The sequence below is a fragment of the Lepidothrix coronata genome, unplaced genomic scaffold (genome assembly GCF_001604755.1).
Source record: "Lepidothrix coronata isolate B3197 unplaced genomic scaffold, Lepidothrix_coronata-1.0 Scaffold101, whole genome shotgun sequence".
Taxonomy (NCBI): Eukaryota; Metazoa; Chordata; class Aves; order Passeriformes; family Pipridae; genus Lepidothrix; species Lepidothrix coronata.
In genome coordinates this window covers 1,336,167-1,350,592 of record NW_016690281.1, presented here as the reverse complement: position 1 = coordinate 1,350,592, position 14,426 = coordinate 1,336,167, and the positions used below count along the sequence as shown (strand labels likewise).

General features: G+C 52.0%; 1 protein-coding gene across 2 annotated transcripts; it reads right to left on the bottom strand.

The window, feature by feature from the left end:
• Positions 1 to 401: 401 nt before the first annotated feature.
• ZNF598 (zinc finger protein 598) lies at positions 402 to 13,619 on the bottom strand. Of its 2 annotated transcripts, none has more exons than XM_017823102.1 (12): positions 13,438 to 13,619; positions 12,140 to 12,252; positions 10,810 to 10,939; positions 9,355 to 9,566; positions 8,321 to 8,538; positions 7,572 to 7,689; positions 6,368 to 6,552; positions 5,100 to 5,172; positions 3,752 to 4,506; positions 2,579 to 2,714; positions 1,651 to 1,795; positions 402 to 1,546 (listed from the first exon to the last, which is right to left on the bottom strand). In XM_017823102.1, exons 1-12 carry the CDS (start codon positions 13,609 to 13,611, stop codon positions 1,199 to 1,201), a joined length of 2,607 nt encoding a protein of 868 aa, XP_017678591.1. In that variant the 5' UTR covers positions 13,612 to 13,619; the 3' UTR covers positions 402 to 1,198. The 2 variants fall into 2 exon arrangements, with proteins under 2 accessions (XP_017678591.1, XP_017678592.1); XM_017823103.1 differs by having other exon boundaries at positions 5,100 to 5,169.
• Positions 13,620 to 14,426: the final 807 nt, after the last annotated feature.

Here is a 14,426-nt window from a genome sequence, read left to right as displayed (position 1 = left end):
AACTTGTAAGGCAAGGAAAAGTGGCTGTAGCAGGACTAACTCTGAGCTTGATTTCATGGAAATGATGCCTCTAGAAAAGCTGTGTTTTGTCACTAAAAATTACATAAATTAATTTCAGCTTTATTCCTACGTGTTAAAAATAACTAAACCTGGAGATGGGAGGGGTCAGACACTGAACTACAGCCATGGAAGTGCACGGCAGGGAGGGCTCTTGGCACTCCAGCACCTCAGAGCTGCTGCTGGAGGAGTCACCTCACAGGATGGAAAGACTCCCCCTCTTCCTCTGAGGAGGTGGAATTTGGGGATGCCAAAAAACATGAGCAAAGCTACATCAGCCTGGTGTCACCGAGGGAGGTGCAGGTGTCAGAGAAATGCACTTAAAGGCACTGCAGAAAACATGGTCAGTGATCAGCAGCATTTAATGTCCCAGGATGCTGTTGGGAGCTCCCACCAGTAATACAACCAAGAAATTAGAAACATGGCAGTCATTAAATAAAATTCCCGTGTGCTTTACACAGAGTAAAGCCTTAATGCTGTTGCTGTTACTGTACATGCAAGGCTACAAAATCAGTTTCTTGAAAGAACATGTTACAGAAAAGGTCAGAGGCAACTTCAAATCTTGTACAGACCAGCCCAATTCTTCAAGCAGCAGAATGGACTCTGTTTGCAGACAGGAAACTCTGCAGCCCAGTGTTTGCAGCGCTCCTGGTCACACCAGTGAGCAGCACCTTTCCTGCACCTTTGTACCCCTGACTAGTGTGATCTTCACTGAAATAGCACAAAAAAATCAGAATGTTATAAGGGAAGCCGCTTCTGTTCATTTCAGTGATTCCCTAATCTTCCCCCACCCCAAAACCAGAAAGAAACCCCCAAACCAGATGCTTATTCCCCTATTGTGTCCCCTGTCAGTCTGCAGATCAGAAAGGATTCCCAGCTATTGCATGTTCCAGGAGGAAGGAGCCCCTGCCTGCCCACCCTGCGGCTCAGCCTAACCCTACCCCAGATTTTGGGAGCTCAGACTGTGGGAGGGATGAGCTCCAGCACATTCCCATGATCCCTTTGCCCCGAGAGGGCTCCCCAAATTACCTGCTCCTCACTGGCTCAACTGGCACCGGCCCTCAGCCACTCTATGCTGCCAAACCTCATTCCAAAAGTGCATTTCCAGAGCCAGAGCCTGGTGTGTGGGCCCTCAGGAAAGCTAACTGATGATCCTGCTGATTGCCTGCAAGGAAGGGAACTCCTCATCCTCAATATGCAAAGCTTTGTGGGTGACCACGTCCTGCTGAGTCAGCACTTGCTTACACGTGGGGCAGATGTAGCAGTCGAGGTCCGCGGGGGAGTCCACCTGCCAAACGTTCTTTTTGTTCTTTTTGGGCCTGTTGGAGCTTTGTTTCTCCTTGACTCGGAAGTCGTTGTGAGCAGAGAGCAGTTCCTGCTGCTTCACCGTGTCCGGCAGCAGCACCAACAACTCCTTAAAAATCTTCTTGAAGTTCTCCCCCAGCAGCTCTCGGCAGCTCTTGTAGTACTGTGCTGCAGAGATCACACCCTGCAGGCAACAGCACGGGGGAGGATTAGAAATACACAGATCTCTTAAAAAACCCCCCTGGGATTCAGGTCTCCCAGAGAGGGAGGTTTTGGGAACCCACTCACCTGCCTGAACTGCCCAGAATGAGTTTTAAATTTATTGAACTTGGACTCGTCGCTTTGAAGAAATTCTTTAATGGATTGTATGAGCTGGATGTTCCTCTGCTGGAAGTTCTCAGGTATCAAGTATGATCCATGACAGGGTTTTGGCCTGCATTGGGAAACACCAAAAGTGACTCTGACGTTGGTTTGTGTCACAGCAAAAGTGCCCTGGAACATAAATCCCAAGGCTGTTCTGGTTTACAGGCTGCATGTCCTTCCTCCACCCAGCTCCACATGCATTACTGTGAGCTGCACACAGCTGTCTTGCCAGGATAAAATATGGGGTTTCTGTATCAGATTCCAGTTTTACATAGACAAAATATGTAAAATCCAAATTTAACACGGTCCTGACGAGCTGCTTTGGAAGGGGAGTTCACTAAAAAGACGTGGGCAAAGACCACACCACAAAAAAACCGACAGATAATGCAGGTTCTGTATTAAACTGGCAGAGTTTCCCCTCCCCTTTTCTCACAAACTCCTCTTTCTATCCCAGAAAGACCAGAGAGCAGCTACTGGGAAGATCAGGGCAGTGAAGGTCACCAAGGAGAACACACCTCAGCACTTTGCTGCTGGGACTCTGACAGAATCGATGGGAGGGTGAAGGAATATGTTGAAGCTGCAGATTCCCAAATAAATCTAAAATAGACCAAAGTCTGAGCAGCCACACTGCACAGGTTTTCACTTCCTCAGCTGCAGCTACACAGGGTTGTTTTCTTTTACACAACTCTCCAGAATCCAGCCCACAAACACCCCAGGACTTCCCAATGGGAATCTTCACCCAGCTGGCCCCGCTCAGAGTAACCCCGAGTGCTCCCTGCGCTGTTTGAAGCCCACCTGACAGAACTGAGGTGCACTGTGGGACATAACTCGCTCCCAGGAGTTATTTACTCACTCTTTCAGAGCTGTAGTGACAGGTTCAGAGATGTTGGTGGATGGAATGACAGCGAAGCCCGGGGGGGGTTTGCTGACAGGCACCGACAGGCCCGGAGGCGGAGGAGGGTTCTTCAACAGCACCACGGAGTTAAAGCCTGGGGGGAACAGGGAAGGGGCAGGAGTTAAACACACACACCCCTCTCCAGCTAAAACTCACACCAGTGTCTGCCACACTCTGCAGAAGCACCAAGAAGAATCTGCAGTGCAAACACGACTATATTGGAGAAAACCTAAAAATTAGAGGCGGAAATCTTCAAGAAGCACTTCAGGGTGGCTGATGTTCCTCTACGCAGAAAGCGCTTTAATTATTCATTTACTTTTTCAATGGAAAATAGTTTTTAAAACCCACTCAAAGTCACAATGAAAAACACTTTTGCATTATTAAAGTGAACAGAAATCACCTGAGGAGGCACAGCAGCACCAGGCCTGGCCTCTCCCCCAGCAGGAGCTGCAGAGCAGCACGAACAGTGGTGCCACCTCCATTAAAACCACTCCAAGTCACGCTTGTTGCTGTCTCTCCACTTTTACAAGGTCATGGCTAAAAGCAGGGCAGGAAACCTCTGCAAACACGGGAGGAAGCAGCCAAGGAAGCTGACTGAGGAGTGTCAGCAGGCACAGGACACTGCCAGATTCCTTTCACCCACAGCAGCCTCCCAAGCAGATCCTGGAGCACAACAGCTCCAAGAAGAAGAGCAGGGACAGGTGAAAACCAGCTGCTCATCCATGAGCCACCCCAGTGACCAGACACCTCCAGCTGTGTGGGACAGAGGTGTCCCAACACTGCCACTGCTTTAGCCAGGATTCCCAGAGGACATTCCAGCCCCCTTGTGTCACCCAGGCTGCCTTTACCTCCAGAGCCCAACCTGGCACCTGGTGGCAGAACCTCACACGAGAGCCAGAAGGAGACTTATACAGCACATCCATGGGCCATGTTTCTTTAAGCCACTTCCAAGCAAAGCTGGCTGTGCTTCCCCACCCCTGGAAGCATCCAAGGCCAGGTTGGACGGGGCTTGGAGCAACCTGGGCTAGTGGAATGTGTCCCTGCCCATGGAAGGGAGGTGAAATGAGATGATCTTTAAGACCCCTCCCAGCCCAAACCATTCCAGGATTCTGTGACTCCCTCTGTGCTTACCTGGTGGCGGGGGCATCCTGGCTGATCCTGAGCTCCCAAGAGCTGGGAAGTCTTCCTGAGGTAAAGGGCATTTGTTAGTCACTGTGGGCTTTTTAAGGCCAGGGGGCTCTTTGGGTGTACCACAGACCGCTGAGGACTTTTCCGAGTGGCCATTCATGACAGCTGTGGGTCTGTCGGGGCCGTGGGGAGCAGGGAACACCCTGGAGGGCTGCTCTGCTTCCGGGGGCTTTTCCGTGCATGGCCTGGGGAACGCCGTGTCCGGGCGTGGGGACGACGGCCTCTGCTTCTCAACCCCCACCTTCTTTTTCTTGCCCACTTTCGTAAAAGTCTGTGAGGTAGAAGCCGCCAGCAAGGACGAGACGTCGAACATGGTCGGCGTGTTCCGGATCTCCTGGGTGGTCAAGCCACCGCCGCCGTCTTCGTCGTCCGACTCACAGGGTTTATTGCTCTTCTTACTTCCCTTGGAGGTGTTCAAGGATGGTTTTTTGGCTGGCTGGCTGACACAGGGGTTGGTGATGGCTTTGACCACGTTTTTGCTGGAACCGTTGTTCCACGCAGATGTGATGTTGGTTACTGTCTTATTGTTGGGCTTCATTTTGGACACCAGGGCTGGGAAGTCCTCCTCTTGGAAGGCCGCTTTCTTTGCCGTCGTTGTGTATGTCAGAGACATCCCAGACGAGATGGTGGGAGCTGCAGAGGATGACAGGCTTGGGAAATCTTCTTCTTTAAGCTTAACTAGTGCTGGCTGGGCAGAGCTGTGAGGAAGGGAGAGGTTGGGGTTACCCTGTTACGGCAGCACAACCCCAACGGGCAACACGAGCCCCGCAACTCTCCACACCCTTCCTCAAACTGTTACTAAGGGTGGCACAAGTGACCCAGCTTTAACAGGACACAAATGCACTCAGGGTTACCAACTGCACCTGCAATGGGTCTCCTCAAGAAGTGCCACCAGCCTTGCTGTGTTATCAGCACTGTCTCGGCACCCCTCACCTTGACCAGAGCTGGTACAGGTGCATTCGAGCTGCCACATCCTGCAAAGGCAACGCTCTCGGGGACATGGTGGGATTGTTGGGCTGTCCTGGGCAGAGCCAGGAGCTGGACTTGATGATCCTTTTGGGTCCCTTCCAGCTCAGGATATTCCATGATTCTATGATTCCAAGACCAAGCCATGAGCTGCAGCAACAGCTGGTGCCACAGGTGAGCGGCACAGAAACAGCTCGAGGCAGGAGGGGATGGGCGAGGGAGGCTCTGAGAGATCAATCTCCCAATATTATTTTCCACAGAAATGCAGGACATAAATAAACTTCTAAATCTGCTTTCTCACTGCTGCAGCCCTGCACAAACTTACCCTTGGAGAGGTCCTGCTGGCGAGCCAATTGCTGGAAAGTCGTCTTGGCTGAGAGCACCGTTAGCAGCTGCTTCTTTTGGAAGAGTGACAAAAAGAGCAAAGAAATGTTTTCAACTCAAGCCCATTCATTGCAGAGTGGGGGCTACCAGTGAACACAACAGCAGCATTACCAAGTCCTATTTTCAGCAGCTGATGATGCCATTAACTAACATTCCAGAACGATTTAAATCCATGCATCACTATTTCCTTCAATTAAATGCATTCACCATTATGTCATGGCATACAGGAAATTCATGATACTTTAAGTGAGTAAAACATGGAGGGGAAGTACTTAGTGAGGGAACCTTCTAGAAACCGAGATGCCAATGCCCCCAGTCTTGCCCTGAGGTTGCCACTCAGCTGCCTGCACAGGGTCAGGATGTTCAGCAGAGCCTCCATGCTCCAACTGATTTATGCCAAAGCTTCTTCACCTGGAAAGCTGCTCCCCTGAGCAGCCCCTCGCACCTCTGCCCAAACTGCTCAGCAATTAGTTCCTGGGCAGTGGTTTTACACTGAAACACAGCTCATTCCCAGTTTAATGTGCCTTAAAATCCCAGTTCTGTGCTGCAGAGTACAGGGACAGATTGGTAATGGCTGTGACACACAAACAGCAAAAGGTGGAAGGGATAACCCTGCCTGGCCCCCCAGATGAGCTGTACTCATTAACCACACAGAGCTCCCAGCAGCTCCCATCTCCTAAGGAAGTTCCATAAAATCTTTAAGTGAAAATCTTGTTGCAGGAGCAATAAAACAGTGGAAAATGGATTTGGACAAACAGTAATATCAAAACAGCACTGCATTGTGTTTATGTGCCCCAAACTGGACCTGAGTCAGGTTTGCTTTCACCAGTTACAAACTTCCACTGGGAATAACTTGCTCTCAAAAAAGGGGAAACTCAGCTCAAGCATCCCAAAAATCAGTTCTTTCTGCTTGAGTGGGAAATGTTACCTTCTTGGGTTACCTTGATTTGGATGTACCATCACCTCATGTTGTATGTTACCTGCATTTGATATTTCTACCCAGCTCCACCTCGGGTCTAACCTGCTGCAGGAGCCCAGCCTGCTGGGACACGTCCCACTGCAAATCCCTGTCGCTGATTTAAGGTTCTGCAGAGCTCCGTCCACATCCAGCAGCTCTTGGGAGCAAGGCCCAGTGATTCCCACTTGTGCCAGGCTGATGTGCAGCCCCATCCCTGCTCCCTGCAGCTGCAGAACCTGTTCCACACTCACCTGCCACATCGTTCGGAGCCTTTGGCACACGTTTGGAGCCGAGCACGTCGGGATCCCTCAAATCCTCCTTCTTCCCTCTGCTGCTGCCGCCGTCCTCTTTGTCCTCCACCCTTTTCTTCTCTTCCTGCCGTTTGGCTGCCACAGACGCCCTGACTGCTGCTGCAACATCCCTGTCTTCTTCTTCCCTGCAGGACAGGGCACATGTCCTTGGTCAAACAGCAAAGAGCACGGAGCAGCTGCCTCGCTCCAGCTCTCACCTCGCCGGTGCCAGCTCTGGTGACATCCCTGATCTTGTGCTGTCACCTGCTGAGAAGGCTGAACCAGCCCCACCACTCCAGTCCACCCCAGCCAGGCAATATTCCCCCCTTCATTTCCAAGTTCCCCGTGTGGGAATAACGATCCAGGCCAGAATTGGTATGAACACGGAGAGACAGCACCAAGGACGAAGGGGACACCTGTCTCTCCCGTTCATTTTCAAACGTATGGAATCATTTCTGGAGGCCATGGGAACTCTTGGAGACACAGCTGGTCATGAACTCCCAACACACACACGATCTACACACAACACCGACACAGGAGTGTTTTGGGATGGACTTTTTCCCCACTGGAATCACCAGTAATGAACCAGCTGCCCATCCAGCGAGAAAAAGAAGAAAATAAGATGTGCAGGATGTATAAAGCACCCAGGTCTGGTGTGGAGGAAGAGACATAGAAATGCAAAATTTCATTTTAATATTTCCCCCTCTTCCTTTTCCCAAGCACTCTGTCTGGCCACACAGAGATGTGTTAGTTCAATGAAAAGCACAGTCCTTAGAACAGGAATTTCATGACTACCCAGACCAAAAACTCCATTAAACCTGCACAGACTCATCACCTATTTCAGAATATCCTACTTAGAGAAGTTTACATAAAAACAGCTGCTGAAATTAATTTAGGGCTCTGAGTTTATTTAACCCACAAGCTGAGGATCACATTGTTTGCTTCCCGAGCTGAAACATCACACAAAGTAATTCCATGTTGACCAAGCTTGTAGCCAGCACACGGACTTGGACTGGAAGCTCATTCTACTCCCAGCTAAAGATTCACCACAGAGGCCTCCAAATTTTGTACCCACTTCCCACAGATCCACCAAAATATTGTGAATTGGCAAGTGAAAAACAACACTGAACAGGAGTAAAACTCCACCCAATGCTGTGCTACTCACCTCTTGTACCTCCAGCTGCCTCTCCTGTTCTGTTGGCTCCCCCGGCCGTTCAACCTGCCCGTCCTCCCTTGCCTGTTGTACCTGTCAACCTCTTCATAGTCCTCTGCACCTACAACACCTGAACAGGAGGGAGGGTTGATCACTCTGTTATTTCTCTAATCTGGCCATCACACTCTGCCTGAAAAATGCAAAAATACACTCGTACAAACAAATTATCTTCATTTCTTTCTGATGACTAAGTCAGCAGTTTTTCCTAAAATTGTGTGTCATTGTTAAATCCATGCATGGGGGGAAAAAAATCCTACAGCAATTCAGGTAGGAAAGGACCTCTGGATGTCACCTGCTCCAGCCCCTCACTCAAAGCAAGGTCAACCCAAAAGCACATCAGGTTGCCCAGGGCCTGGTCTGGTTAAGTTCTGGTCACCTTCAACCTCTACAACCTGTCAGGTCCTGTTTCAGGATGAACAGGAAGAATTTCTTCATGGCTATGAAATGTTCACCAGATGTTCTTGAAAACCCTCAGAGCAGTGGAATGGTTTGGGTTGGAAGGGAACTTAAGGTTCAACCAGTCCGTGCCACAGGCAGGGACACCTCCCACTAGCCCAGGTTGCTCCAAACCCCATCCAACATGGCCTTGGACACTTCCAGGGATGGGGCAGCCACAGCCTCTCTGGGAAACCTGTGCCACGCTCCCCCAGGGAAGAATTCCTTCCCAGTCCCTGGAAGGGCTCCGTCTGTGCCCCGCTCACCCTCGTTCCTGCGGGGGTGCCGGGGGGTGTAGGTGAACTGGAGGTCGATGTGGCGGTTCTGCCGGGCCTCGGCCCTGCTCTTGCTGTGACAGGCTGTCTTGTGGGCCTTGTAGTCGATCTCGGTGCGGAAGGCGTGCGTGAACTGCTCCGTGCTGCACCGGCCCTCCTCGCACAGGAAGTGCTTCTCGCGGAAGTGCTCCCGCAGGTACTCGTAGTCACTGCGGGGAAAACGCAGAGCTCACACCCCTCCAGCACCTTCTTCCCGTGGCACACGGCCACTCTTCTGATGACAAACGCGGATGGTTGGTTTTTGTTATAACCCCAGGGAAGCCTTCCAGTGAAACCCCTTCTGTACGGCCAACACAGACCACAGGGCACGGCCCACACGTCCAACCAAACCCAGTGGTGGATGCTCATCACACCCAGCTGTGCTTAGGGCACGTATTTCACACAAAAAATTACTCCTATCCCCTTTGCACATGAACTTTGGAGCATTAGAATCATGGAATTACAGAACTGTTAAAGTTGGAAAAGACCTCTAAGATCCCTGAGTCCAACCATCAACCAGCACCACCACTACGTCCCCAACTGCCACACCCACATGTTTTTTGAACACTTCAGGGATGGGGACTCCACCACCACTCTGGGCAGCCTGTTCCAATGCTTGATAACCCTCTCCATGATGAAACATTCCTAATGTCCAGTCTGCACCTCCCCTGGTGCAATTTGAGGCCCTTTCCTCTCTCCCTGTCCACCTCTGGAGGTACCACACCAAACAGCTGCTGTCAGGCTGCAAAGCACAACCTTCCATGCTTAACGTTAACGAAGAAAACCTTAAGGCACGAACTAGACACAAAGTGAATATTTTGGCTGTTTGTCTGAGAAACAAGAGACTGCAGCCAACCTGCTCCCATTCCTCCACTCTGCCGTCAAACACCACTTTCCCTAAAATCCAAAGCAGACCCAGGCAATTTTTTCCCCCCCACAATTCAGGGCACAGAAAGAGCTCGTGTAAGTGACGTGCTCGGCCCAACCTGTAGTACTCCTGAGCGCCGTCAGAGTCGCAGAAGTGGCAGAAGTAGTGATCCCTGCGCAGGTGTTTGAGCAGCTCGTCGTTGTCCAGGTACCGCTCATCGCAGAACTTGCACAGGGGGTGCCCCCGGTGGGACGTGTCGTCGGGGTCCCCATGGATCCGGTGCCGGGCCAGGTCCTTCCTGGAATACCACTTCCTTTCAGAGGTGAAAATCTGCGGGGATGGATAGACAGATATAACGCATCACCTCTTGTGGGCTGAGGACAGGAACGAGCCGGGGTTGTGCCCAACTCGTCCGTTCGGAGGAGTCAAAGACTTGCTTCAGAAAGATGCAGTTTGACCACCAACACCTAAAGTGTTCGGTGATTTCAATTCGAGTGATGGATCCAAATTAAATCCAACTTGAATTTCTCTCAGTTTGTACACTGGAAACAGATCTAATTAACTTTTTTTCCCCTTTCACTTTTTTTTTGATACAGCAACAAACTCTAAATTATCATCTCTGGGGGAGGAAAATCCTAAGTATGCATTTATGAGCACACAGCATTTTGCATACTCAAATTAAAAGGCCTCATAAACCCCCAGTGAGCTGTTTTACTTTCCTCAGACAGCAACCACCCAAAATAGCTACAGAGTAGACACTTGGATGAACAAATTCTGCATCACAAGCCAACCCTCTGTCCCCACTAACACGTGAGCTATTTTGGTAGGAAGGTTCTGGAGACGCCAAAAGGATCAACCCAGCCTTGACAACAGAATATCCTTTATTTCTGGCCTAGACAAGGCCTGGGAACTTGCTCTGGGAAAAGGTTTGTTTAGCTTTGCCAGGGCTGATGGACTGAAGCTTCTGCAAGTTTAAGAGCTTCTTTTCAGTGGGTACAAGTAACTCTTTGGAACAGTGGAATTTTTTTTCAGTGAAATAAAAATCTCTACAATATTCTGAAAGCAAAAAGCAACAGTTTTAATATTGTTTGTGAATTCTCTGGGAGAGAAAATGACAAACAAGTTCTCTCAGTGCTGGCTACACTGACCATGAAATACCTCCCTGGGGTCCTGCCCTCCCTCCCTTCAATCAGCTCCGGGGACTGCACGACCACAGGAAAGAGTCAAATCTGTTCCCAGTCTTATAGGGTTCACTCAGGTCAACCTGCTCCCTTCTGGATCCCATCCTTTCTGGCAGCAAACTCCAGCTCACCTGGCACACACCAACTGTGGCACCACCACCGTGGGGTTTAATTTAAAATCTGGAGAACCTCCAGCCCTCCTTCATTAATCAGTTTGTGGAAGCTGAAAGACTTCAAATAAAGCAACTGGCCTCGCTGCAGGCAGGCAGAGGAAACTAAAATAACTGCTGTTCAGCCACCTCCTTTCTTCCCAGCTCCCCAGGTACTCCCCAGGGAAGTCATGGAGGGAAAGCCTCCTCCTCCCCACACATCCCAGCAGAGGCCCAGCTCACCTTTAGGTGTTTGACACAGAGTTTGCAGCAGAAGAGCTCGTGCTGCTTCCTCATGTGCTGCTCCAGGTCTGCAAAGGTGTTGAAGGGCTTGGCATCGGGGCACAAGGAGCACTCGTGCTGCAGCAGCTTCCTAAGGGAGGAGAGAGTTCCCAAAAATGTGCCAGTTCCCTCTCAGCACCCCGAGACCTCCACCAAAACACAAGTATGCTGTCCCTGGCAGAAGGCTCCAGCTTTATGGGTCTTCCAGCATCTGTAATGAGGTTTGAGTCCTGCTTATTCCAAGAATTTTGTCCTATGTCAGGAGTGGGATGGAACCAAATTACACCGATGCTTCAACTGCAGGAGAGGAGCTGAGCAGTGTAAGAATGACACTGTCCCTAAAACTGAGGGGACTGTAACAATCCTTGTGCTTACTGGAGATCCAGCTGGGTCCTGCAACATTCACACCCAGTTTCATTACACTTTCCACTGTCAGAAACCGAGGAATACAGTGGGAAGGGATAAAGAATTGTAATAGAAAATTAGGGGGAAAAAACACCACAAAAAAGTCCACCCCACAGGGGCTTCCAACTCTGCCAGAGCACTGGTCTCAGTGGGAGACTCCCACTCCCTCATTTCCATAAATATGACACCATGTAAAATTGTAAATGTATCAAAGTTACATCCTTAGCCCAAACCAGGGTGGATATAATGCCCAATTCTCCAAGAAAAAGGTTCCAATGCCTGCATGGCTTCATCTTTTTCACACTTCTTTCCTTTTAGGTGCTTTTAATTATCTTAAACCCTCCTAATTAAGCATATTATGAAAAATACTTGTGGAACGTGATGCTCATGCCACGGTTTTACTCTCCATTGGTTTTTCACTTCACCCTTTTTCTCTCTCATTTAGAATAAAATCTTTGTAAAAGCCAAGATTACTCTTCATATAATACTTGGCACAATTGGGCTGGGTAAGTCCTTAATTAGCCCAGCAATAAATATAAGAGTAATTTTATTGGCACCTGCAGATATTGATATACAATTAATAGTAATTATGCCTTCACCAATTTCCACAGCAGTCATGCAAGGAATGGAAAGGTTTTCAGCAAGTTTGCTGCTGCTGAAGGTGCAAAAAATGACTTTTACTGACAGAGCAAAGCTGCTGTGCTGCAGCACTCCAGCCTTGAGAGGCTGTGAGTGTTCCCTCCACTGCCCTGCTCCAGCCTCTCACCTGCCCAAACACATGCCCAGCAGGTGACTCACGTACCCAGCACCTCCATTCCCAGGAAACCACAGCACCCTGCCCTCCCAAACACTTCCTGCCACATGCCAGAGAGGGGCCAGAGCTCACCTGTACAGGGCATAGACCTCCCCATCCATGAAATAAATGTCATATTTCTTCTCATGCTGCAGCTGATGAAGGGCTATGGAGGAGAAGGACGGGAGCTTCCTCCCAAAAACCACCTGTGGGACACAACACTGGGATCAGCGGGAGCTCTGGGATCCCAAGGAGCCTGCAGGGGCTCTGGGATTCCAGGCAAACTCTGGGATCTGCCCTGTGCCAGCCCCAGCTGTCACCACCCGAAGGCACTGTCACCAAAGCCAAAGGGACTTGTCCTTATCAGCTGCCCGGGAAACGTGGATTGGACCAGCCTGGCCTTTGGATTTTGAACGAGATTAGGAAACGTTTCTGGTCTGTTTTGCTCCAACAGCTGCGCCGAGAGTAAATACCCTCAACCAACCGAAGCCTTCCCACAGGGAATGCCTGCCAGGAGCCCTGCACTCAGCTCCTCCCCATTTCCTGTGGGATCACAGGGAAACCTGGAGTCTCCAAGGGACTCAATTACACAGAGTCTGACTGGGAAACCACTGTCTCTTCTTTTCTTAACTCCCGGGGAAGGCAAGGAACAAAACACCAAAACACTTCCCGAATTATCTGTGCCACGTGCCCGGGATCCTCCCTGCTCTCGCTGGACTCCGGAGGCTGCAGCTGTTCAAGGTATAAATCCTTCAGGAGCCACCTACCACTGCTCCAGCACTCATTCCCAGTCTGGGAATTACGGGGGAAACAGCAACACTTGGGGAACAGCTGGAGTTACCTGTCCCAGCCCAGAGAGGCTGAGACACAAAAACACAAGAAAAGTTTCAGTTCTTACAGTAAAAACTACGTTACAAATCCAGAAACAGGTTGTCCAGAGAAGCTGTGGCTGCCCCATCCCTCCAAGTGTCCAAGGCCAGGTTGGACTGGGCTTGGAGCAACCTGGGCTAGTGGGAGGTGTCCCTGCCCATGGCAGGGGGTGGGACTGGATGGGCTTTGAGTTCTCTTCCAACCCAAACCATTCCAGGATTCCATGAGCCCTCCTAAGAGCAGACGCTTCCTGGGACAGGGAGCAGAGGCTCCATCCTGCGCTGGCAGAGCGAGCCCTGCTGACTTAAAACCAAAAAATATCCACTTTAAACTCCATTTTCTCATTATTTCGCTTCCCACCCGCCCGACCGGCGGCGGCGCCCCGCGAGCGGCGCGGAGGGCGGACAAGCCGGGGCTCCGTCCCCGTCGGGCCCACTCAGCCCTTTTCCGACCGCCCCGTGCCCGAAGCGCTGCCCGGCCCGGCCGAGGCCCCCCCGCTCCCCCCTCAGCCCCGGCCTCACCTGCCGCAGCTCCTCCCGGCACACGGCGCAGTAGCGGACGCCGCAGAGCGCCCGCATCCGCACGGAGCAGCGGTAGCAGATGGGGTGCTCGCAGCGGCCGAGCGCCAGCACGTCCAGCTCCCCGCAGCACAGCACACACGGCCCCTCGGCCGGGCCCGGCCCCGCGCCGGCCATGGCGGCCATGGCGGCCTCGGCCCCGCGCCGCCCCGCCCACACCACCGAGCGCGGGCCAGAGCGCCGCACCACCATAGAGAGGCGCGCTCGCCCAGCGCGGCCGGGACATAGAGCTGCGCTGCCAGAACCGCCCCCAGCGGCGGCAGCGCCACGCCGCTGACGTCACCGCTCGGGCCTCCAGCGCCCGGCCATAGAGACGCGGCACGGTGACCATAGAGATGCGCTGGCCGGAGCGCCTCTGGCAGGGCCGGTCTGGCTCCCTCTCGATGGTGTCTCTGACGGAGAGGAGGACCTCGGGGCCATTTGGGGTCCCCAGATCCTGCCTGAACACACCTGGTTGTGGAGACACGGACCCCAGGACCATTCCTGTCACCCCTGGCTGTGAGGACATGGGGAACTCTGAGCTCCTGACCCCCTGGCTCTGGGGACATGGGGGATCCCAGGTCCATTCCTGTCACCTCTGGATGTGGGGACATGGGGGATCCCAAACCCAGCACCCCTGGTTCTGGGGACATGGGGGGACCCCTGATCCTGCTCCAGCACCCCTGGCTGTGGAAAGATGAGGTGCCTCAGGGCCATTCCTGTCACCCCTGCTTGTGGGGACATGGGGGACCTCAAATCACAGCCCCCGTACTTGTGGGGACATGGAAGACCCCAGCCCATTCCTGGCCCCCCTGGCCATGGGGGCATGGGCACCCCATACCCTGTACCCCTGGATGTGGGAACACGAGGGATCCCAGCCCCATTCCTGTCCCCCTGGATGTGGGAACACGAGGGATCCCAGCCCCATTCCTGTCCCCCTGGATGTGGGAACA

Coding starts and splice junctions, on each gene's coding strand:
- ZNF598 (XM_017823102.1), bottom strand. CDS start 13,611: ATGGCCGGCGCGGGGCCGGGCCCGGCCGAGGGGCCGTGTGTGCTGTGC. Junction 9,567..10,809: donor TCTGTGTCAAACACCTAAAG/GTGAGCTGGGCC, acceptor CCATCCCCGCAG/ATTTTCACCTCTGAAAGGAA. Junction 7,690..8,320: donor GCACCCCCGCAGGAACGAGG/GTGAGCGGGGCA, acceptor CCTCCTGTTCAG/GTGTTGTAGGTGCAGAGGAC.